Source organism: Gallinula chloropus (genome assembly GCF_964237585.1).
Source record: "Gallinula chloropus genome assembly, chromosome: 6".
NCBI classification, from domain to species: Eukaryota; Metazoa; Chordata; class Aves; order Gruiformes; family Rallidae; genus Gallinula; species Gallinula chloropus.
In genome coordinates this window covers 28,814,374-28,841,106 of record NC_140091.1, presented here as the reverse complement: position 1 = coordinate 28,841,106, position 26,733 = coordinate 28,814,374, and the positions used below count along the sequence as shown (strand labels likewise).

The window sequence follows — 26,733 nt, the reverse complement described above, 5'->3', positions numbered from 1 at the left end:
ACTTGGGAGAGACAGCAGGCAAATACAAAAGAGAAAGAACCGGACAGAAAATAAGGAGTCAGCAAAACGAGCTGAGCAAAGGGGCAGTAGCAGAGTCTCTTAGCACTCACAGAACTAACACTTAGTTTGAGAATTTGGTATCATGAGCCATTGCTGCAAATAAACGCTACCACAACAAACACACAGCCACACATTTCTCTGTTACTCATGAAACATTATAGAAACATACACAATCCGTTCTGTTATGACATTATTTGGTGTCATCTGCATTGAACCAGGTTAGTTGTCACATAGAAAAAGCTCTAGTTGAAAACATCTTCAAATCCTGTATTACCTCTATGCATAACACGACGAGAATGCATATGTTCCAAGGCACTGCAAAGCTGAACAAAGTACTTCCAAACTGTTCTTTCAGGAATCAACCTCTTCTGTTTCTTAAAATGCTTAAAGAAAAAAGCATGGACACTGAATATTAAAATTTAAAACCTGCATTAAATGACTGAACAAAAAGAAAAGATAGAAAGTTGTTTATTAAAAAAAAAACAAGAGGCTCACAACCTAATGGTTTAATAAATTTCGTCACCAAAAGCTTTTCCCCCTTAAATATTAATACATGTATCATCAACACATGCATTTACATCAGTCAACACACAAATGACATTAGTGAAATAGAACTGCTATTCCAAAAAGGATTTACATGGTATTTAGCAGTTCCTAGAGCAGGATTAATGTGATCAGAATAGTCTAGCACAGAAGTAGTGGCCACAGAACAAGCAGAGGTCAGATATAAAGGGATGTGCCACAAAAGTACTTTCTGATGTACTTCCTCACACAAGCACTGATTTCCATATTCTCAAATGGAAGGAAAACACCTCAAACAGTAGTGACAATGAAAGATCGTGTCAGAAGACAGCATCACATTAGTCTTAGAAATGTCAGCAATACACAAAAGGACAGTAAAGGAGCTGTGATTTCTGAAAATTTTATAGTGATCTAACCCCTCTTCAAATATTTCCCATCCTGTATAAACAACCATTAGTAATCACTGGTAACAGTTCAGTGGCCTGTTAAAGCTCACGTGAAACATAATTATGCTCTTCTACACAAGTCTACTCCAAATATTACATTCAGGAACTGGAATAACACAGTCCTCCAGAAATACTGAAAACCTGGAATTCAGCCAATGCAAAAACACACGAGTTTTATAATTATAAATTTTGCAGTTAAAGGTAAGAAGAGTGAAAGATTTTTGCTCATTTAGTGTCTCCTCGTAAAGAATCTGTATTTTGACAGTTTTGAAAGTTAAACACACAAAGAAAATAAACCAGCAACAATAATACTAGCAAAATTCCATAGGAAATCAAAGTGCTTAGATGTATTTTAATAGCATGTATACACATACACACTTGACACTCATGCACACCCTAAGAAAGTTCATATAACAAACATTTATTACTCTGGAAAAATATAAATATTTTCCTAGGCTACGTTAAGAGTGCCACTGAGAAGCTGACAGCTGCATCTACACATACAGACATATGCAGGAGTATGGGAACAATGTTTTTGAACTAGCTACAGCACAATAAACCGGTCATACAAAGGATCGTAACACTCCACCAAAATCTTTTTAGTTACAGGGATTATTTCAAAATGCATTTTCATTTAAATGAGGCAAAGCATATAAATTACTTCTCTAAATATAAATTTTCTCTCAGTCTTGGCCTGAATCCAAACAAACCCTGTGTATCTGTTCTCCCCATAGCTGGATTTGCATATCAGAGGATTGTTTGATGTCAACAGGAAGATGGAGACCAGGTTTCTTTTCATTTAAAAACAAATACACAATACATGTAAGTGTGTGCACATGAAAGCATAGTTCCTTGATTTAAAATGCATTCTGAAATTATCATAATTATAACTAGGTACTCTATTTAAACACTCTAAATTAATTTTTTAAGTCCAATCTAAGCACCAGCAATGATGAAACACCATTCACAAAGTGTCTGAAATGGGAAGGTTTTCATGACAGTTTTCCATTCCAATGTTCTTAAATTACATCAGTGTACTTTGAAAGTATTTATGTACAAGTATTCCTTAAACATTTTATATGTTTCCCATCTATTACACTTTAGCTGATTGCACACCACAAAAATCAGCTTCAGTTCTTACAGTGCGAGCATGCAATAACAAGTTAAGATGCAGTCTCATGCTACTGAAGGCATTAATAACTGTACATGATAAATAACATCTCTTCCTGAGCACATCTGTAATGTTATTAATCCTGTAGAATTTGTCTAAAGAGGTTGCAAAAGACAGCTGCTAGATTTGTTAACGGTGTTAGCTGCACAAAGAAACAGGTGCCATTTTTGCTCATATAGCTTTAAAAATAATAATAATTCAAAATCATTATTTTCTGTAGTAATTAAATACACTATCTCCTTCCATTAAAGTACATATCCTCAAGGTTTCCCTGGGCTGTTGTCCACCAATATTCAAAACAGTGATGAAAAAGCCTCCACTGCCAAAGAAGGTTGATCTTGTGAAACTAGCTATTGAAATAATGGCATGTTTCTGGTTAGCAGTCCTGCAGGCAGCGTTAGTTCTGAGAAAGGTCGAAGTGAAAAAGGAATCCCATTCCTGTTTAGAAGAACCCTACTTCTAATAAGAAATATAAGCTGATGGAAAACACGGTCAAACCTATTTTATGCTGGGACAGTAGAAATAAATTGATATAGCACATATAAACTGTCCTCAAAGCACTATCCTTTTCTCTTGCCTCCATTTTCAGATTAGTCCGCAATGCAAAATGCAGATCTAATGGTTGTGGGGTTCCTACAGGGACCCCAAAACATGGATGTGATGCCAAAGCAATAGTTTTTAGCCTCTATGGTAGCACACCATAGTAGTATCTCAAACAGCTAATACTGAAACTAATTCATTGCCTAGTGCTGTAAAGTCTCAAGCATCCTACAGTCCACACAATGAAGTTCGCGTAAGACAGTTATCTCCCATTATACACAACTTGCTATTACCTGCCAAAATTTCACCTCACAGGAATATAGTCTGACTCTAAAGTACTCTTCAACCTTTCACTATTCTCCTTCTACCTGTCTGAGGCTCAAAGGACAGTCCTCATGTCCCTCAGACCTTCTTGGGCGTGACAAAAAGACCACAATCCTGTTTGAGGTGAAAGGTCAGTCTCCATGTAGTTGAAACCAGGCAAAAAGAGAACCACTTGTACATGTGCATTAAAAACTGTGGCAGTGTTGCAAGCTACTATTTTACCAGGTAAACAGAGAATACCAAGCACTGCAGGCAGCTGATTGTCTCCCAGCAAGTATTATTTGTTTCAAAAGCCATATCCCATGAAATTTCCACCTCTGTCTTTGAGAACAGAATCACAAAAAAAACTACTTGGAAGAGTTTTCACAGCATCAGTACAGATAAAACTGCAATTCAGTCATTTTAATGTCACAAGACGTTTTTGTGGTCACAAGATTCCTATTCAGATGTCTTTAAAAGCTTTAAGATAGGCCGGTTATATCACCAGTTCATCTTTGCGTCCCTTTTTATGGGATAACTGAGCAGCTTCACTATGGGAAAACATTAACTCTCCTGGTTTTCTCCAAGGAATCACTAAAAGAAAAATTAAATAGTCTCCAGATGTTTCTGACCTAGTAAAGTTAAATATAGCTGCCCTACATCTAAACAGCACATGCCATTCAGATTGTCGGAGACATAAAAAAAGGTGAGAGATAAACAGAGGGAAAAGTAAAAAAATTTAAAAAAAACCCACACCCAAACAAAAAATCATGGAATTATCTTACACTGAGTTTTTAAAAACATCATGCTTTAAAGGTCAAATTCCAAAAGCAAGAATGACAGCAATTAGCGAGTGGTCTTATCCAGGCTTAACATCCACAGCTCAGGGAATACTTTTCAAGGAATTTTGCAGAACTATATTTGGCTTTTACAAAAAAATGCAGGGATTTTCTGTAGATAAGTGAAGAACAGTAAGCATAGACTATTCAATAGAATTGGAGATTTCAGACACAATTGCCTGTGTCTCTGTAAACATGCTTGGAAAAAACTGGCATTCAGTTCTGACACGAGTGTCTCAAAATTTTCAAGTGTGATTATCCTGGTTTAGACCTCACTGAGCAGGAAAAAGCACAAATATATTTAAAATAAATTTTTAAGTTTAAGAAACAAGCTGGCCTATAGAAAGCAGTAAGTTTTGTCAACATCTCTTGCAAAAAGATGATAAAGTGATAACCTAAACCATTTTCAACAGGTGTTACTTAAAAAAAAAAGTCAGTGAAACTTTCACATGAGCCCACAAGAGCATACACCTGGATCTTTCACTGTGGTTGCTCTAGCCTGGAGTTGCCTTCTGTAAAGCAGGATTTAGGGGGAAAAGTAAAATGAGAATGATCATTTCCTTGCTTTAGTATGATTCCTTTTCCTTTCTGTCATGTTTCAATGTGGATCTTGACCCACCTGTCCTCAGGACTTCACTTCTGGCTTATGAAAATATATAGGGTTGGGTTTTTTTTTATTTTTTCTTGTATAGACTTATCAGAACACAGTGCATTAACAACTGAATACTTGTAGGAAGAAATCTGAACTTCACCAAGAGAGAAATGATGCAGAAAGGATTATTACAAGGAACTTCTGAGAGGCACATAATGAAGTTCTTGGTCACTTCTGCCTGAATTTCTTTGGGAGCCTTTTTAATATGGACTAGCAGAAAGAACAGAGGGAGGAAAGAAGAGGTCAGACAGATGGAATAGGAAATTTTGGAAGTGTGAGTATGAATTCTCACTCTGTGAATACAATAGAAATAACCCAAAACTGGCAAGAGAGTGCAGGGTCAAAAAGACAGAGCAGTGAAGATGGACCTTAGCATCTCTACGTTTCAAAGTAAAGATCAGACACTCATGTATGAAAAAGTGAAGTTTCTACAGAAGTCTTACTGAGTACTTAAAAGGCTGTATTATTCTTGTGGGAAAGCAGTGTCCCAGCAGTTTTATCTGACTGTTCATTCATCAATTCAGTTGCCCATCTCTTGGCCATGGTAAGTTTTCTGTCACTTTCCCCTGCTTTCTTAAACAGGACAAAAATGGAACTTTCTCCCACTTCCCAATTTATTTATCCAATATGACAAGGTGATCAAATTTGTTGATACTTCAAAGTAGCAGCTGTCTTAGTTGTAAACATATAGCAAAAAAAAATAACCCAAATTATTTGACATCTACTAACTGAACATACAGAAAACAACAAGTACTGGGACAACAAAGTGACAAATAACACTAACTGAATAAGAAATTATCTACTGTTCTCACAACTTCTCTTTACAGTAGTCTAACTCTCCAGTTACTGAAGATGCCATACATTTATTTTTCCCCTCACAGAATCCACAAATACAATGCACTGGGGAAGGAAAAAAAAAAAAAAAATCTATCTTTCTCTATTAGTGATCTTAGTACACAAGTAATTTTATTTAATCAATAGCAACAAAAGACTATAACACAATATAAAAACCAACAGAAAAAAATAATAATTGTACTAACACAAGTACCTACTAGCATCAAAAGACCCAATCAGTTAACAAATCTATTGTCCTTCCTAAAAATTAATAAAGAAAAACCCCACCACAGACATCCCCTCTTCTCAAGCACAAATCTTCCCCAATCAAAAACCTGAAAGTCTTTCTAAAAAAACATAGGTCAGAACTTTTGTATTTTCCCTTTTTTTTTTTTATAAATTTACTCATGGTACTAATCTATTAATCAGACTGCTAATAAGATTCTTGATTAAACTTAGATCCCTGAAGAAGCTCTGAACAAAGTCACTTATTTATATATATATAAAAATTAATATATATTTTATCCAACCACCTTTGCTCATGCAAAAAAAGCAAGAGCACAGAGCATTCAGAGATAAAGATCACCAATACTGCATCATTTTCATTGTCTCTGCTGTTACTGCTGAGCGGGGCTTCTTAAAACACACAGCCACGTTTCAATTCTACAGTATTTGTTTACATGCATCTCTCTCCAATAAATCCCCTTGGGAAACCCGGTACAGCACGAAGAGGTGAAACTCTCGCTTGAATCATTAACTCTACTTCCTAATAAAAAGCAATAGCATGACACAGTAAATACAGAGGCTACCATTTTAATTTTTCTTCTTTTTATTACATGTAAGGCCGACAAATTCAAAACCTTCCCTCTCCATTCTCAGCGAGTTATTCATGTAGCACAACCACTGACACTGCAGATTTTTCACACACAACCACGTGAAAAACTAAAAATAGCCTCCAAGTCCTTTTTGCAGGGCATTTCAAACCAGAAAAAGCACACACAACAATTATTTAGTAAGATCTTTCCATTCTCCCTGCTCTATAAAGGTTCACGGAGCCAGACAACTCTAGCATCAGTGGGCAAAGGTGCAGATGAAATGCCCCAGACGCTTCTGCCCCAGCCAGAGCTGTGTGAACAGCCTGTGTAATAGTTAAATGAAGTTTAATGGCAAGTCAGCTTTTCACAGCCGAGATGCTACTCTCCCTGTGAGTACAGCCGGCTTATACAATAGCTTCAGGTGTGATGCCTGTGAAGGGGGCTGTCTGCAAGACAAAACAGCGTTTATAGCCTAATTATTTCAGCAGAAAATCTGCCTGTGTATTCTTATTGTTCCAGTGGCAGAGACAGACAACGCCTGATTCACAGAGAAATTAACAAGGCTGCCTGGTAATTAATTACTCAGCCCAATTACCCCACTGGTTATAAACTGCAGGACCAGCCAGCTCTCCTTCCACCAGCATCTATACATAACCCTCCCACGATAAACTGCTGCTGCTGCTCCCCCTCTGGTTACCTGCGGTTGAGAGCAAAGGGGACACCTGTCAGACACCCCAGTAACATACTGGGGTGTGTATGGGGAGCAAAAGCTTACCAGAACTGCCTTTTTCTTTTTAGGACTTCATGGTTCCATCCAGAGTGTCTGTTTCCCCTTAGAACACCCACTGCCCTGTTTTACCAGCTACATAGCTAGCATATACAAAGTTGAATAAGGATGCACTAATTTGAGTGGGGGGAGATTGAGAAGACTTTGGTAGCTTTAAAAAGCGTTAGTGGCAAAAATTAGCCTGCCTGGTTCAAAGCCCCAGGTTTCTCCTTTAGGAAAAGGCATATAAAAATAATTCAGCTTTGATCTGTAATTAGCACATAGTGTATTACAGTGTTCTAACATTATTACATGTTTCTTCAAGCTACACTGTCTTTAAGTCTTTTAAAATATGAACACACAAAAAAGCCCAGAGTAAAGGCGATATAGAATGTGAAAAAATATTTTAAAGCTTTTAACATTTCTCAATTACATAGCCTCAACAAGGTGCCAAACTCTTCCATATTACAAAGCATAATCATATGCTAAAAGACTAGGAGTCAGGAGGTTTGGTGGGGGAAGCAAGTAGTGGTAGGTTTCTTTCTTTAAATTACATCTAGCAGACATAGGAAATAAGCACAAGAGACAAATACTGCTGAAAACCAAAAGAACCAGATTCCATGTTTTAAAATTTGCATTTATAGATCATGATAAAAATCGGTATAAGAAGAATATATAAACATGCACAAAGGACTACATATGGGATACTTTTTCCTCCGTCATGATGTCAAATATTTGGACATAAATATAAGAAAAATCTCAGAATTAGAGCCACCATAATTTCTCCCCCTTGAGAGAGTGTGCGTGCAGTTTTCAGTTGTTCTCTTTCTTTATGTCAAAAGACCCTTTTCTCATTCATTCATGACACTCAGCTAATGAGCAGTTTCAACATGTCTCTAGGCTTTATTTACTGTGCCCTATTCAAAGCCTACTATTAAATGTAAGTTTCACAAGGCTTATTGGTATGTACTGCTGGAATATCGAGTTAATAAAATCCAACTTTGTGAAGTTTATTCTCCACAACAGCCTTAGAAATGACGGTAGCAATACTCACATTTTACAGATTAGAATGGGGGAAAAAATTAAGATCAGGAGTGTTAATTAATTCTAGCACCAATTTAAGCACCTCCTTTTCAACACACTTAGCTTTATGAAACAGTTCATCTTCAAAGCACAGTTTCCATTCAGAACAGATAAAGCTGTGAACACTCAATACTTCCACTCATCAAACCCAAGTTTTACCTGGGTTATCAGATATACAGAATAAGCAATGGCAATTCCCACCACAACAAAAAAAAAGTGGTTTACACAGTATCCCTTGGGAACAGCACCAGGGACAGTAAAGGATGGTCTTTGGAAGAACATTCAACTGTATTAATTGTGAAACTTCTGTTTTTCTTGAATTTCCTTCCTTGAAAACAACCACTGCAGCAATGGCAGCACAGATGCAACAAACAGCAGAGCCTGTACTGCGCCGCCGCGGCTCCCACCCAGCGCAGCTGCAACCCGAGCACTGAACAGAGCGATGGGTTTTCAAAGAAATAAGCCTGTGTTTGCTGCAGTGTAAAACAGTTGTAGGACTTTGGTTTTGCAGATTTGGTGTTGTTGCTGGACCTTACAGGCAATTCCCTAGATTCAAACAAGCACAAGCACAGCTACAGGAATGCAGGCTCTCCGTCACACTGCTATGCACAGCTCACCAGAGCTGGCACTTCCACAGCCACAGCTAGTATTGCAGCTGGCCAAGTAACTTGCACAACCGAGTATCACTCTTCAGCAGGCAAGGGATTGTTGCTGCCAGCAGACTTCATTTATATCTGCCAGCAGCAGCAGAGCAGAGACATTCCTGAACCTGAACCCCATGCTCTGCACAGCAATATGCTTCAGGACAGGTTTCTCCTTCGGTTCCCTGCATTTGATCTGTGGCTTCTACACAGCCTGCCTTTTTCTCTGCCCCCATCCCAGATCCATCCCTTCCCTACTTCTGCCACTTTATCCTATTTTTCTCCATTTACACAACTGCATCCTGTTCCCAGATAGTCTGTCATGCCATTCAGGTTCTCTCTCAACTGGCAGACTGTCCATCCTAGGATCCTTGCCCAGTCTCTCCTCTTTGCTGGCAACACACTAGCTCTTTAACCTCACTATGCTCATGTCTAGCATTGGGATTCCCCATGTTACAGTTTCTCGACCCCACTACACTTTTACACTTCCCAGCCTCCCTTCTCTCAGTATCTATTCACCAGCTAGTCCCAGTTCACATTCTTGTGCCCAAGTCAGATCCTCTCTCCCCTGCATTAAGTATCACTCAGCTGCTTGCCCCAGTCTACTCTTCCATCTGCCCAGTCATTCACCTTCTCCGCACTTGGATTACTCCTTTCCTAGTGCTGTTCGAAAGAACAAATATTCAGAGACAGGAAAGCTACAGCCCATCCAGAGCAACTGAAAAAAGCTATTTCTGACAAAGCCGTTTCAGTCACCCCTACTACGGGTGGGAACAGTCACAGTCGGTCAGGTGGCGCGCAGCGCTGTCGGCACGAAGAGACGCCGGAGCTTCACGCAGCTCTGCACGTGCGGGAGGTCTCTGCGCTCCGGCTGCTGAGCCCCAGCAGTTCCTGCTAAGCACGTGTGAGCGAACTCCTGCCTGAGGAATTGAAGTTGAGGTGAATTTTCATCACAGCCGCTATTGTAAGAAAATTCACGTATTAAGTCTGTTTCAAAGTGCAAGGGGCTTACAATATTTCAGGTACAACAGCTGTTATATTTTAAAGTAAATATATTAAAAAGCAAAAACAAACATACAACTCGGGAATAATATGTATTTCCTTAACCATCTACTAAATCACACAACATTGGGAAACATGCACCCTCAAGCGGGCAGCTGGCACGCAACATTTCAGGATGAAACTGTTGTATTTTGACAAATAGAACACACATTCTCACACAGCAATCTTTGGCAGCCCTAAGAGCAAACAGAGTTACTGTCCTGCTTCACACGCACGTGCACAGCAGGACACAGCTTCTGCAACGCTGCCAGTCAAACTTCCTTAGAGACATCAGCATTGTCCCATCAGCCCTCCAAACACAAATGCCAACTATATCCTACAACTGCTAAACATGTTAAGCAGTGTTTTGGACAGTGAAGAGATAGCCACCTGAGGCAGTTAATAGCTGAGGTTTTCCCAAATCACTAGGTCATACCCTGGGAAGGGATAAACACCTGACCTGCTACGTTCTGACACTGCATTTCTTCCTTACACAGGTGCTTCCCTAGCTTCACAGTCCCCAAAAATCTTCAAGTTGTCACAGAAAATTACCACCCTTGCAATTAAAGTCAAGCTACAGTTAATGTGTGCTATCAACATTCATCAGATAACCCCACTGCCTGGAAAACCATCTCTATTTCTAGCACATTCCCAGGAGAGCAATCCATGAGAAGCACAGTTTGGAAAAACACCAAGTGACAAGTTCCCATTCTCAGCAACAAAACCAGCTTCACTACTATGAATATGGTTAACCACAGGCCACTAGTCATCCCACAAGCCAGGGCAGCTAGTCTGCAGACAGAAAAAGTAGTTAGCTTCTGCAGCAGTACATATCCCCTCAACACTCTGCCATGCAGCATCATCAGTGGGACAAGGGGCACTAAGTCCAAAAAGGCAGCTCATGTGCAAGTCTGACCTGCATCTGATCACCACCCAAGTTCACAGGGATGTCAGGCACCCTCTGTTCAGTGCTGTCCTGCCTCACAAACACCGCCAAACACTTGAGATAGGCAGACTGTAGCAACTACCCTGTGCCCCTGCGTTCCTTCCAAACCAACTGCCATGACAACCCTTTTGCAAATGCCACCTCACCCTGCAGCAGTCACGCCAGAACACGCTGGCTGCTGTCACACAGGTTCTGCAGCCACGGCTGCTTCACACGGCAGGGACTGCACACTGGGCTGGCAAAGCTGCCAGCGACTGAAGCTAAAATTGGTTCCACTCTTTAAGCCCTTAAAACAGGCAAGCTGTCCCGTAATGCAGCCCAGGCAAGGTAGTCAACCCTGCAGTACTGCAAGGAAGTTCCAAAGAAACTTGCTAATGTACTTTAGCATGGGGAGAAGAGAGAGGGTCTGCATCCCAAACCATGTGGAGAGGAGAAATTGCCTGACGCAGCTTCACACAGCGAAGCCCAAAATATCCACTACTGGTGAAACATCAGAATGATAATCAATGAGACTTCAAGCAAGTCCAAACAAAACTCCAGCTACTGCAGGAGCAATTTAGATATGCATCAGTAACTTGGAAAGAAGTGACTGCCACTATTTTCCATGTCCTATAGAACACAAGTATGTTTAGGGACAAAAAATTCACTGTTCCCAACTGCACAAGCCTGAGCTCTGAATATTAACTTCATACTCAGGAGAAGTTTTAAAGTATTTGTCTTATCTTACATAGCTAATTATGTTTCTGGTTGTTGGGGCTTCTTTATTTAAAGTTAAAAATCGCACACAAGAAGTGTTCTCTGAAGAGTAGGTGCAGTGCCTCGGTGACACTGTAGAATTCAAAGTTATTTTCTATCTATCTTCAGAAAACTGCAAACATAATCTCCAACTTCTTAGATGAAAGCTTTCATGCTCGTTTCCAAAACATTAACAGCTTCCTCAAGATCTGTATGACATATTCAGTTTAAAGTTTGTGTTGCTTTTCCGTGTGCTGAGATTATTTGCCAGAAAAGCTAAAAATATCAGCAGAAATGAAACAAAATCAGCAATAAGCTCCTAGGTCTAAGAACAAAAACACCCAAATCTAGTGTCATCTTGATAACATTCCTTCTCACAAGCCTTTCTATACCTTCATATTTAATCTTAAATAATATTCTAATTATTCTGCAAGACAGTTCAAATTCCCTTGTTTAAACATCTTCAGCACAGACCTTACGATACAGTTCTTTTTACTGAATCATAATGTATTTTCTTAATACAATTAGTAAATTCTTCTCTATTTGTGGCATTTTCTTTATCCAGTATTTCAACTGTTACTTTAAGAAAATCCAAAATCAAAAAGGTCCACAGAACAATTTTCGCCCTGTCACCGTCTGTGGTGGTGGAGACCCATGACTAATAGGAAGAGGGATCAAGCCTGAAACCTGATTTACAGCATATTTTTCTATTGCAAAAGGAGCTGGTATTGCAAGGTAACAATAGTTCTCATTAACTGCCCTTAACCTTGGCAGCCCTGTATTATCACCACATTCCAACCTGTGCAGAGAGCACAGGCACCGAGGAGTAACAGACCATGCACAACTGGAAACTAGCACAACAGTCAGCAATTATTTACTTGTAAAATCTTTGATGTAACAATATCCACCAGCCTAATTCACAGATAGAAAGAATCAAGAATTTTCCCTTCTTTCAGCATCCCTAGACAGAGGTTACACAGTACTGAAGTAGATACTCTAAACCAACTGTATGTCAACTGCAAGTATTTCCTCTTCACTGATCACATTTGCCTCTCCGTGTTACTGACATACCCCACACAAAAACTCTAACAGCTGCAAGGTAAGAAATTCTCAAATTCAGACCCTCCTACTTTTGAGTGGAGGCTACACTGAAACATCTCCCTCTGACAAAAGTAATTAAAAAAACCAAAGTGTATGTTCACACACAAACACAGAGAGCACACACTACCTCTGATTTCACTGTGCCATTTGTAAATGCCAATGCTCATCTGCTCTTTTTTTCTGGACATACAGTAGAGTCTATGAATTGTATTAGAATCCACATGAATGCACCAAGTGATTTTCCTCAGTGGCCTACTCAATGGGGACAAAGAAAGTATTATTCACAGGTAACAAGAGGGATGGAATGAAAGCTGGGCAGCAAGGATGTGGTTCATTAAGGGAAGAACTACAGAATTCATTAAGGTGCACTGTGAGGCACAGCAGCTTGCAGGAATTCTCTGATGTGCCAGTAACATCATAACAAATACCCCACTAAACTAGTTTAGTAGTCTTCCCCTCACGTTAACCTTGGTTTCTATGTCATTCAAGCTGTGGTCATTTACAATTGCAAAAACATGCTTGATCCTTTCTACAAATCACACAAGCAGCCTGGTACCCACACTTCTGGGGGTCCCTCAGCATCTTCCAGCAAACTGAGAAAGCATTCTAGCATGAACACTGGAAACCAAAGCATGGTTTATTTGTTTTAATAACACAACATAGTAATTTACCTTAATAGCATGACAGGCAGCCGTTCTGCTGGGAAGTTTCCATACCATTACATATAATTTATTTTTCAGGCAATTTTTGAAGCGCTCCTTTAAGACGACACCGTGTAACTGATGCGCCCCACATTTAAAACCTCATACCATCCAAATAGCCTACCAGATCATTTCCTCTACCAGCAGCATGGAGTGCACTGTGACATCTCATACATATTTAATAATAGCCTGATAGGCTGTCATTAACATCAAACAGCAATCTAAGTTTGCTACATTAAACATGATCTCTGTGTTAAGAGGACAATCACAAAGTGCCTCCAAGATCGAGCCTGTAAGATATACCCACCGACTTGGACAAGGTGTAATGAGGCCAACTGCACTGAAGAAGCCATTATTCACACTTGGATTTAAAATTTGAAAAAATAAAATAAAAAAAGGCAGGGGGAGGGAAGCAGGGGAAAAAAAGCTTCAATGGGTCATAAGACCAGACATGCCATAAGGCAATCTGTCACAGAGTACTCATATTAATAACTGTTGTGTCAAAACTGAACATTCAAAAGAAAAGACAAACCTTCCTTTATGTTTTATGAAATGTAAGCCCACATAATTCATAATTCATGAGATGAAGAAAAATATCAGATTTGGATATAAATATTAACAGAATGCTGTCAACCTGTTTAGAACCAGATTTTGACTATCCTACCTTACAATTATCTATCTAGAAGGGCATATTCCTCAAAAGCCCCTTCCCCCCAAAAAAACCCAAACCTTATCACTATGAAAATCATTAATGAAGAAATTAACATTCTCTATTCACACAGGTCCTAGGCAAAATAGCAGAACTCTGTTCTGTGCCTGGCTACTGCTGAGCAAATGCTAATTGACTGGCACTGTTTGTTCCCAGAGTTACACTGTGGTGACACCAGAACTGCTGGTGTGCATGCAAGGGGGTAAAAACACGCTAAAATTGTGATCCAGTAGAAAAAGGGTAGGAAAAGAGGGGAAGTAATTGTCAGGCAACAAACAAAGATAAAAAACAAGCTAGTTAAAGTCAATGTAAGTTTCAGAATACAAAGTTTATACAATGGGTCTTGGATAAATTCCACTGATTAGCTAAAGAACAAGCATGCAAAAACCACAAAAGCAAGCAATTAACCCATAACATACAGCCACGGATCAGTAAGCTCACTGCACATGTTTTCAACCAAACAGGAAATATATGTTCAGAATGTTTGCTAGTATTTAACTAGACCTATAAAATTATGCAGTTATTTCCATTTTAACGTTTGTTTAGTAAAGCAATTAGCAGTTGAAGTTCAAGATCTAGAAGAAACAACTTGTGTCTTATGACACCAGCCCTTCCTTTTCACTACTGTTACAGAGAACAGAATATTGGAACACAATTGTGTCAAAACTCAGGAATGCTGTCAAAATGTGCTCCTCTAAACGGTGGCGACAGTGATTTTCTTTATAGTTCTGGTTTTTCCTTCTCCCCAACACTCATATAATTTCAGTCTAGTTATGTCCCCATCTGCACTCACATTCTGGGCCACAGCATTAAAAACGCTTACATAAGCATCAGAATTGGGTATATGTTAAAAAAAGTACATCTACACACTTCATTTCTCTCTACAGAGCCTGACCTCACTGCATTTCACCCAGTGACACACAGAACAAAAACCCAAAGCAGTGAAATGTTACAAATTTTTATTTTTTAAAAAGTTAATTCCTACCTTTATCATTCTAGAGAGATCTCCAGCATCAGCTAATTCCAACACTATGTTGAGTTCATTGTCTTCAATGAACGAGGCGTAATATTTAATTACATTTGGATGATTCAGTTGCTAAGAAAGCAGAATAACAACACACATTTTAGTTTAGAACACATCTTACATGACTGACAAATGTAATAGCTTTTTTCAGACAAACAAAACAATGCCTGAAATCTATCTCAGTATGGCACAAAAAGTGTGCTTATGGGCAGCACTTACAGATAAACGTTCTGCAAGGATTCAGTGGCATTTTAAGATCAACATTATGATGGACATTGAAACAAAATTCCTTTAAGATTGCACTGTATCTCTGCAATTGCATGCTCAACTGTAATACAAAACAGCAAAGTCCATTTTTCATGTCAGGTTTTCACTGTACACAATTATTTACCATACTGTGGTTTTCACAGAAGCTCCTACTTGGTAAGTTACCCATTTGTCCATAGGCTTTATTTCTCAATGTTATTTTTTAAAAGCAATAAAATTTACAAAATTTCTTAAGTTAAGCTTTTAAAAACCCTACACAGACAACAGTGGACATCTCAAGTATATCTACAAACAACAATACATTTTGATGATAGTTGCACATTTTTAAACACATCTTTTACCTTAAGAAGATCTATTTCTTTGATGCAGTCAGCACGGGCTTTGGCATCCATTAAATCAAATATCTACGCACAAGAGACAAGACATTTTTATTAAGTCATGAAAACACAGCAAATGGAGAGATCATCATCATTATTTCACAGCCTCCATAAAGCAACTTGAGTTATGCATTTCATGACAAGATGTACCACTGCAGTAGAAATATCCCTAATGCTCTGATGTACTCATTTCGCTGCTCTATCAATTCTTTCACCCTCCTCATAGGAAGCAACTCTATTGTAAGTACAAGTTTTTCCAGTGACTTAATTGCCACCTCCACGTATCTGTTCAAACACACAGCAGCCATTCAGCACACTTCCATCAAGCTGGTTCTAATCCAAATGACAGCTTCCTCTCCTATTCCTGCCACACCATTAGCACAAACTGATTCTTTCTGGTACTAAGCACATGTTTTTTCCCTAGTTTCTTACAACAACCTTCCCTTTCCAAACAACACATACACTTTCTCTCTCCAACTCTTTCTCTCCTATTTCCTTCCCTTCAGCAAGCAAAAAAGTGATTTGGGTTCTGTAATTTGTTTACTTGATCACTTTTTTCCCAAGCCCTCATGTGTCACCTGACTTTTACAGCCTTTCTGACATCTCTGCTCTTCGTTTTTCCCCACCTCTCATCTGCTCCAAATTACTCCACCGTCTGCCTCATTTTTGCCTCCTCCAGTTAACTGCATTACTCTCCACTAACTTCCATTTTAGCTTGCAATATTTTTTTATTGTTACCAGAGTCCTTGTCCACATTCTACATTTCTATTTTTGATCTAATTAATTTCTACTTTCACCCCCTTTTTTTACCACCTTTGGGTTCCCTTCTCACTTTACTCTCTCATATGTGGATCTCCATGTAACGCCACCCACTACTTCCCTTAGAAATGACCAAAATGTTTCTTCTTCAATGAACCCTTCCTCTCTATGCCATTACTTTCCAATCTAACAACAAAAAAGCCCACCTAAAAAAACCCACAACAAAGACACCCACATCCAAAAGACACAGACCCAAACAAGCCACCCTACCACCAAAGCAAAACACTTATCACCTTCTGTATGGTCTGCCTATTACTTCTGCAACTATGCAGAAGAACAACAGAGATGCACTATGAGTTTTAGTAGTTGCCACAACATTTATTAGCTTTTCCTGCTATATCTTTTCAATGCATATTTCTTTCTAGAAAGTCTCCTGTCAAAGATGGATTAGTGCTGTGAAGATTAGCGGTACCTGGCTCCATCAGCACAAAATGAATGAATGCTCAACAGCTGACAGTTTCTATTCCATATCTTGTCACCAACTCCAGAAACAAAAACATGGATTAACTGCACTGAGCACTGAATGCCTGCAAAGAGGGTCTCTCACACTATTCACGTGAATTACTCTTTCACTCTCCCCAAAGAAGTTCCAACAAATGAGGTGGTCCACCTACGACCTGCTGAACCTCATCTTCATTTTCTATACCACTAAGCACAATAAGTCTATGATTCCTTTAAGGAACAGAAGGGAGAAGTCTAAAGATTTCATCCATGGAGCACAGTCCTAACAGGGGACACGTGCTCTTGCCTAGCCACTACTTCCCTTCAGGCATTCAATCTTCTGTCTTCAGAGCTGGCCTAAGCCACAGCCTGGACTAGATCCAAGATCCACTGTTTTTGATAAAAAGACAACTGTAAGTCAAGAACTAAAATGCCAAGCCTGTAGATAGGAACATGAAAAATAGGGGAGGAGGAAAGAACAAGACTACTTACCAAGAAAGAAAGGGAACAAACCATCTCACAACTACTTGTATATTAATGCCAGGATGATGGGAAATAAACAGACTGAGCAATTATTCCAGGAGGAGACTGCAGGGGACTTAACAGAAACACAGCAGGGTAAGTCACAAGAAAGGAATGCTAACACTAAGAAATAAAGTAATTTCAGATGTAGCAGAAGAAAAGAGTTAGTACTATATGTGAAGTTACATGTATTAAGAGGTAAATAGTACTGACGGAAACTAAAGACTGAGAACTTAGTGAAGGAGATGAAACAGCCTGCACCTATTACAGACCTCAAGCCTGAATGGAAACAACATTGTTCTTTAATCTTTTTGACAATAGACTTAAGTCCCTTTATTTGGTACAATGCTGAAGGATTGCGATGATTTTTCTAGGAAACACTTTACAAAATTGTACATATTCAGAGGTAGCATATTAACTGAGGAAATACTGGGAAGGCACAAGATCATAGTTGATTCTCCCTGCAACTGAAAAGACTAGCAAATGGAAAATTTTACACCCCCTTCTCCAAAAAACAATCACTGAGAGCATTTACCAGGGAGCAGAAGGAAAAGGGTACAGGTATAGGGGCACACCTTGAAGCTTCACACTCTTCCTAAGTTCCAGATAAGTGAGGTAAAAACATTCCATATAAATGATGGAGGTTAGACATAGACAGAGAACTCCAAACACACAGGAAAACCTAACCAAAGCTGGAGACAATTTTAGACTGAAAAATGTACATAAATTATCTACCAGTAACATTTGGTGAAGCTACCCAAAGCACAATGTCAAGATTCAAACCTAAATGAGTTCCATTGTGTAAAAAAAACAGGGCAGTTTGCACCTGCTAATAACATTCCAATACACCACAAGGCTTAACAACTTACCCATACCAGCAGTGCTTCCCCACATGCCTAAATGAACAAATTCTGCAAGTTGTGTTTGTTTTTTTTATTAATAAACTATGCCTCTGATGGGGACATAAATCAGTACCACTCAGAGGAATAACAGAACAACAACAATAAAAGTCCGAGGCTCAGGACTCTGAAAAACCTAGGATCAAGGCATAGAAAAGAAAGACAAAATGTTTTGTTTGTGTTCTGAATGGTACTCCCAGAACTTGGAATTTGTTATTTAACAACCTGGAGTAGACTAGACCAAGCAGCTGCTCTCATGAAAGAGCAGACTTAAGTTTCATAAACACGACTCCCCACACTTCATACAGCTGAGTGGCAAATTTGTCACAGCTTCAACTAAACTAAGTATGTCAAACTTTAGCTGAAGGAAGCAAGAAAGAAAAACTGCGTCTTTTTTCATCCTTACAAACACAGACAATCTGAATATTTACTGTGTATCATATTCCTGAGGTTCTCCAGAAGACTTTGTTCCAGATCTAACCTCAAAAGACTATAAACAGCACTTCCCAGAAATCCAGAGTTTCAGTTTCAGACATTAACCACCTCCAACAAGAAGATTGGGGAGAAGGGGGAAAACGCCCCAACAACTCAAAAAACCCAAACCAATGCACACACCACCCAATCCACAGCCTCTGATCAACCTCTGCCCTATCATTCACTAGGCTCAAACAGCTTGGAGAGATTTTCTTTCTAGAGAGCTTATCTTTCCATGTTGCCAAGCTGCTGCAGCTCGGCTCAGAGGCACCTAGTGTAATAAGCCACGCCAGCTCACAAGAAGGCTACTGTAAACACCATGAGAAAGCCTTCATGACTCAACATAGAAGAATGCCTTACACTGAAAAACTGAACACACAATGAAAGACTTTAAGAGCTTAAGAACATCCTTTCAAGCTCACATCAAAATTACACGAGGCACCTGGCAGTGATCAGGCAGCCTGTTGTGCAGGAACTGCTGCAGACCAAGTAACTGTGCAGGAGAAACTGTCCTTCACTTGTGATTTACTACAGACTGACGGATAAAAAGAGTCAGTACTTACATCACAACTTCAACAGCTTACATCTTTGCAAGCAGGCCAATTCTATATTTGGCTACTATTACTCAGCAAGTCCACCAGAAAGACAAGCTTATGCTCACCCCTCTCCAGCAGACGTGTTGCACACAGATTTGCACACACACAGAATCTGCAGCAGCCCTGTAAAGACAGCGGGACCATTGCTCTTAGGAGACCACACATTTCAGAAACATGAATCATCGAATGGTCTGGGTTGGAAGGGACTCCGAAGATCACAGAGTTACAACCCCCCTGCCACAGGCAGGGTCACCAACCTCCAGGCCTGGATCTACACAAGGTTTCCTAGGGCCCCCATCCAACCTGGCCTTCAACACCCCAAGGGGAGGGGCACCCACCACCTCTCTGGGCAGCCTGTTCCAGCACCTCACCACTCTCTCTGGAAAAAACTTCCTCCTAATATCTAATCTAAACCTTCCTTCCTTTATTTTTAATCCATTCACCCTTGTCCTGCCACTGTCTACCCTTTTAAAAAGCTCATTCCCCTCCTGTTTCTCTGCTCCCTTCAGGGGCTGGAAGGCTGTAATGAGGTCCCCCCACAGCCTTTTCTCCTCTAGGCTGAACAAGCCCAGCTCCCCCAGCCTCTCTTCGTAGGGGAGCTGCTCCAGCCCTCTAACCATCTTTGTGGCTCCTCTGAACCCTCTCCAACAGTTCTACATCTTTTTTGTATTGCAAGCCCCAGACCTGGACACAGGACTCCAGATGGGGCCTCACGAGGGCAGAGTCGAGAGGGACAATCCCCTCCCTGTCCCTGCTGCCACCCCTCTTCTGATGGAGCCCAGGATACCATTGGCCTTCTGAGCTGCAAGAGCCACTGCTGGCTCATGTTAAGCTTCTCATCCACCATGATACCCAGGTTCTTCTCAGCAGAGCTACTCTCAAGGAGCTCTTTTACCAGTCTGTAGGTGTGTCTGGGATTCTTCCAGCCGAAGTGCAACACCTTACTCTTCACAGTGTTGAACCTCATTAGGTTCACCCAGGACCACCTTTCCAGCCTGTCAAGATCCCTCTGGATGGCTTCCTTCCCTTCTGTTGTGTCAACCACACCACTCAGCTTGGTGTCATCCACAAACTTGCTGAGGGTGCACTCAATTCCATCATCGATGTCATTGATAAAGATGTTTAAGAGCACCGGTCCCAAGACAGACCCCTGGGGGACCCCGCTTGTCACCGGCCTCCACCTGGACGTAGACCCACTGACCACCACCCTTTGGCCACGGTCTGTTAACCAGTTTCTTATCCACTGGATGGTCCACCCATCAAATCCACATCTCTCCAATTTAGAGATAAGGATGTGGTGGGGGACTGTGTCAAAGGCCCTGCACAAGTCCAGGTAGATGACATTGGTTGCCTTCCCTTTATCTACTGATGCTGTCACTCCATCATAGAAGGTCACCAGATTGGTGAGGCAGGACCTTCCCTTGGTGAAGCCGTGCTGGCTGTCCCCGATCACACGCTCATCCCTCATGTGCTTCAACATGTCATCCAGGAGGATCTGTTCTGTGATCTTCCCAGGCACACAGGTGAGGCTCACCAGCCTGTAATTCCTTGGGTCTTCCTTGCTCCCTTCCTTATAAATCTAAAGCCTAAAGCCTTTTCATGTTTTGATAGACTGCACCTGAATTTATTTTTTGAGCTCAGCTTTAGCTATAGCTGCACGTGCTTTGCAGTTGAGTGGACTTAATTGCAAAGTCACTGTAGTCACATGACTTGTGCCTAACTTGTTTTTAGATTCAGCTTAGCTTTGTGCAACTGCATGGTCTTAGGGAAACTACAGCAGGTACAATAATGACCTAACAAAACCAGAGTGGCCAATGCAAAGCATTAGCAAGGGACTGCTTGGCAGTACCCAGAGCATTCCACATCAAGCCACCACCAGCATCCTTCTCCCAGCAGCACTCAAGAAAGTGGAAGGCTGAGCCTGAACAGGGTCGATGTGAAGAAGCTTGTGTACATTGATGATTGGGAACCAGCAGTAATTATACGACAAGTGTTAGCATCACTTTAATTGGCTAACATTAAAAACAGCTGCATTTTTATTAGACTGCTAGGGCATTAATTAGACTAATAATACATTCTGATTCTTGACTCCACTTATGAGGTCAGGATCAGAGTAATTCAGGTTGAAGGTGTTTTTCTGCTCAGCACAAATTGCACAGTGTAATACATTCTTATTTAAAATTTTAATTATTTTTCCCCCCAATTTCTATTTTCAAAGACTATGATCAGATTAACATTTCTACAAAGGAGTTATGTTTGCTGTAGAAAACCTAATACTAAGTAAAAAGATATATTAGGCGTTTTTACAATGTGTCAGTTTTCATGAAGAGTGTAATCAAAAAATCTCATGGAGGCAAGCACTATACCATAGTTAGCACTTACCATGAAATTCCTGAAAAAAATAGGCTAATACAGCTGAAGGTACTTCAGAGTATTTTAAAAATCCTTAGCAATGTTTTTTCCTACTTAGCAAGAACACTAAGTGAAACAAAATGTTCATTTTTAGCTCTTGGCTTTTCATCTCCTGCTGCCATCAATAACATACAACGGCAGGGTCCAAGGACAAGCATACATTGATACTCACTCTAAAATATTCCCCTCCATGTGCTCTGCAACTAAGTGATCTCTGTGAACACTGCACTGAATCACTTCTCCAGTACCTTCATGTGGGCGTAGATTAGAGTTTTGTTCTTTCAGCATTCTAGAAATAACAGTTGTAAGTACTGTCAGGAGATACTGATATTTTTAGAGTAGTTTCTAAGCTATTGTAAGATACAGAGCAGGAACTGTTGATGTGTAACCTAAACAAAAAGGTTGCAATAGAAAAAGTCAGCTTCCTGACTGAAGTTTTTACATACATGGTCACATAAAGCTCCTTGAAGGCTATGTACATAGGAAGGAGGTTTAGAAGAATTTCATCACCAGATGGAAATCATCAGCCCATAGCTCTAAGTGTAGACTGTATCTGATTAATTACCAGCTACCAATGTAACCTATTATCTGAAGTTACATGCTAAACTGGGAATCTACTTGATTCATCTTGCTCTGAAGTCCATCACTTTTCAAAGTTTTCCTTTACAGTATTGAAGAAGATAAAGGTCTTCCTAACCTCATGATTTAAATGATAGTCTAACCTATTTCTGTTTGAAATTCTGTAGAAAATAAAAATACCAAAAAGTCTTTCCAAAGCAAAACACAAACACGACTGCCAAAACATAAGCCTACAGGCAAACAAGGAAAATAAAGACTTGAATACACATAAATATTAAGAGACACAATACTGCATAGCAACAATGACCATTAGATTATTTTGTCACCACAGCACCGCTGTGCTGAGACAAGAGTGCTTCATAAAGTGTGAAATTACAAATGCTTTCCTAAGATTAATTACCTCTAATTCAGACCTGGAGTAGCAATCCACTGACAATGCACAATGAATAATGAATGTAAGTGCTAGATAAAAGGATTCGTTGTCTGAATCGCTAACACAGGGGTCTCCAATTTTGGAATGAAAGGCGGAACAATGTAAGGCAAGAAATATAACCAATCTGGAATTGTGCAGAAATACAGTTTCACCTCATACTTTAAGGTAAACTTTAACTAGTTGAAAAAGTATCTCATAAAGTGAGCTCACACAGCCGTACAGTCACTCGCTTCAGATATTTACGACTCTTTTGCCCATTAAGGACGTTTTATTCCAGTATCTAACAGTTTATTCGATACTAACTTCTCCCTTGGAAATGACAACTGGAGCACTCACTGCTCAGAATGCCACCTCACAGCTCAGGGGGTGTGGAGGGATCTGTTCCAAGGGAACCTAAGGGTGGAGATGTACTACTTCTTCCTCAGGCACAATCTTCCCAATATTCAGTATAGTTTGGACCTCAAACTTAACACACAGTAAGAAACTTAACTAGAAGCTCTTCACACTTACACTGGCCAAGTTTATCTTCCCTGATGTTTCTTTGACTTAGAGCGTAGTTCAGGCATTAGTGACAGTGAAGTAATGAAGAGTTGGGTTTCAGTTTGGGTTTTGTTTAGGTAATATTTCAATAGCACCTTAGAAACCATTCCACGGTAAGAGAGAACGCAGCTATTCTCAATATCACTTCCCTAACTACAATGCAACAAGTCACAAATAGGAGGATGAAGCTCAAAGGGTACCATGACAAGAGAACCAATACACAATTTTGTGTACTCTCATGGTTGAATTACTAGAAAGAAGCTGAAATTTAAACAGTTTTTACTCTGCTACTGGAAACCAAATCAGGACTTCTACTTCATGTCATCTGGACTGCGCAGCAACTACAAATTCATAGAGTGGTTTCTGTCACCATCTGCTTGTCCTTCCTCCCACAGCATCTTACTGCCACTTGCTTCTGCTCACATTTGGTTCCACAAGCATACATTTTGTACACATTAATGTAACATTTATCAATATTGTACATATTTCAGCCAAATACGATTTTAATAGCAGAAAATAAACGTTCTTGCTGAAAAGCTTCATAAGAACTCAAAACTGGTGATCCTTTTGGAACAAATAATGGCCTGACATCCAGTAACTCCAGTAAGAGAGGATAACTGAAGAATTCTAAGTCACATCAGCCCCTGAAGGCAGAGACAAACATGTGGAACCAGTGACTGAATCCCCACAAAGAGAACAACTATACACCCAATCCAGCCAGAAAACTCAAGGGGCAGGGGTAGAAGCAGAACAGACATGACTTGCAGGATTGGAGGGGAATCTATTTAGTAGTGAAGATTCAAGATGAGAATGAGCAGAATATGGGAAAGTAGAAGAAAGTCCAGATCTTAGTTATGCTATTTAACACAAAGTACCACATTTAGAGACACTGTCCCCATATGGCGATGTGGAGAGCCGTATCCATACACGGATCTAAACCGGGAAGAACAGAGCTTCTCCCTCATGACAGAAAGAAGCATTTCTCCTCTTTTGTCCATGTTGAGCTTCCATTAATGAGGCACCAAAGGATGTATTTTAACTTGAACAAAAAACCCACGACTAAAATTACAAGCAGCACCATGACAGATCAGACCCACAAAAGCTTCTCTGAAAAGCAATCACTTCTCACCAAGACACACCCATTTTATAACAGAATTAAGTATTGACTATATTTAACAAAAATATTCCTAGGGAATCTGAGGGAAGGTCACAAAGCACAGCAACAATTAAAATGGTCTTCTAAATGCAAGAGCTTTAGATGTCAAACATACAAGCAGAAACAGCTGTGCCAAGTGCTCAGTGATGCCACTAGCCTTTTGAACTCTGCATAATATTTCATACACTGTGGAATTTTTTTTCCCCTTACAGGCTAACTAAATCTCACTTTCCATTCAGATAAGCCTCCTACATACATCCAACCTTCATATGTAAAGTAAGTTTACGCAGGCACCAGGAAGTAACACTCGGAGAAACAACAGTTGTATACTTTAAGACAACTGGAACACTATGAGGATAAAGCCATTTGGGAGAGACACAGCTTTTTAACCCTATTTCCTACTAACCAACAAGTACATTCTTAAATTTATTAAAATTCTCAAATGAAAATTAAACAAGAAAGCTTTTCTGCTATAGCAACTATCACCTGTGTATGAACAGTATGATACCTTCTTCACGAGCTGAAAAAGTCTTTTGTCAAATTGGGAAATCCAATGGGAGAATACAGCTATACACACTGACTTCTGAAATACTGTTAAGAGTATACATGCAATCACACCTCTGTATTCTTAATGCAAGCACAGTTATAAAAATTTCATCATTAACAGTGAAAGGCTGGACTTTATTACTTTCTCCAAGTAACCAGGCATTCCGCACCCACCTTAATTGACATGCATTTCAAGTCACATTTGACCTTTTTAGTTTCTCACGCACTGAAAATGAAGGAAGAATTAGCCTAATGTTTTAAGACTGTTGATCAAAGTTCTTGGAATACGTTTCAGCTTTTGAAGTAGTATATATCTGGCAGTTTTCCCAGAAGGGAGAACCATGTCTTTTTTTTTTTTTATGACTGCAGGACCAGCCCTGCCTCTTAGTGCTGCAGAGCACAGGAAATCACAGAAATGGAACAGCAAGTCAGGATACAACAGAGAAATTTACAGTGCATGCATTAGCACAGCAAAAAAGAAACTATTAAAAAACTGGAACACTAGAACAGAACCTACAAAATCAGACACTGATTGTTTTGCAGGATATAAAGGTGTGCTGGTTTTGACTGAGTCAGAGTTAATTTTCTTCATAGTAGCTAGTATGAGGCAATGTTTTGGGTTGAGCTGAACGCAGTGTTGATAAAACAGGGATGTTTTCCTTACTGCTGAGCAGTGCTTACACAGAGCCAAGGCCTTTGCTGCTCCTCATACCACCCCTCCAGCAGTGGGCTGGGGGTGCACATGGAGTTGGGATGGGAGGCAGCTGGGACAGCTGACCCCGACTGACCAAAGGGAGATTCCATACCATATGGTGTCATCCTCAGCATATGGAGCTGGGGAGAAAGTTGGCTAGGCGGCTGCAGCTCAAGGCTGGCTGGGCACTAGTCAACAGCCAATGAACAACTGGTTTTTGTTTGCAACACTTGTCTTTGTTTGCTTTTTCCCTCTCTTGTCCTTTTCATTACAATTTTATTTCAAATAATAAACTGTTCTTAACTCACAAGTTATCTCACTTTTGCCCTTCCAATTCTCTTTCCTCCACCCTGCCACAGGGAGAGCGAGCCAGCAGCAGTGTGATGTTTAATTACTGGCTGAGGTTAAACCATGACAAAAGGTAAACAAAAACTCTTCACATGGCAGTAGTCCTTTAAGTAACATTCATTCCACCCCCTCCCTCTGCTGCACCGTGGGGTCTCACCCACAGGAGACCATCCTCCACGAACTTCTCCAAGGTGAATCCTTTCCCACAGGGCTTCCTGGGGTCACCAGCCTCCCCCAGGAAGCCTGTTCCAATGGAAAACTCTCTCTTGCTCATCTCTGTTTCTCCTCATGGCTGCAAGTGCTGGCAGGGGCTTATCCCAACGTAGGGTCACAGCATCTTCTCTGTGTCTCCACCTGCTCCATCCAGCTCGGAGCCCCTCCACAGGCTGCACGTGGGGTCTCGGCCTTTTCCATGGGTTTCTCCACAGGCTGCAGGGGCATCTTTTTCTCCGGCACCTGGGCCACCTCCTCCCCCACCCTTTCCTAGCCTTGATGTCTGCACAGCTCATTACATCTTCTTGCTTCCTTCTCTGGAGGCAAAATGCAGCTGCTTCCGGGTTTTTTTCTTCCTGTATGTGATTCTCAGAGGCGCTGTGACTATCTCTTGGCCTTGAACTGTTTACACTTTGGGGCCACGGAGAATTCCAGCAGCTCCTCACAGCAGCCATTTTCTGCACCCTCATTCTCTCCCAGCACCCAAC

The 26,733-nt window shown here is 40.3% G+C and overlaps 1 protein-coding gene across 2 annotated transcripts in view; it reads right to left on the bottom strand.

Moving 5' to 3' along the window:
* The window catches only part of NEK7 (NIMA related kinase 7), a 52,700-nt gene that overhangs the window by 24,666 nt on the left and 1,301 nt on the right, over nucleotides 1-26,733 (bottom strand). For both annotated transcript variants that reach the window (XR_014617371.1, XM_084265812.1), the window contains exons 2-4: nucleotides 15,538-15,600; nucleotides 14,891-15,001; nucleotides 335-443 (exon numbers count right to left, since the gene is read on the bottom strand). Coding sequence is in view for 1 of the 2 variants with exons in the window: in XM_084265812.1 (XP_084121938.1) it covers nucleotides 335-443; nucleotides 14,891-15,001; nucleotides 15,538-15,600 (283 nt within the window). In the remaining variant the exon portion in view is untranslated. The remainder of the gene's footprint in view (nucleotides 1-334; nucleotides 444-14,890; nucleotides 15,002-15,537; nucleotides 15,601-26,733) is intronic.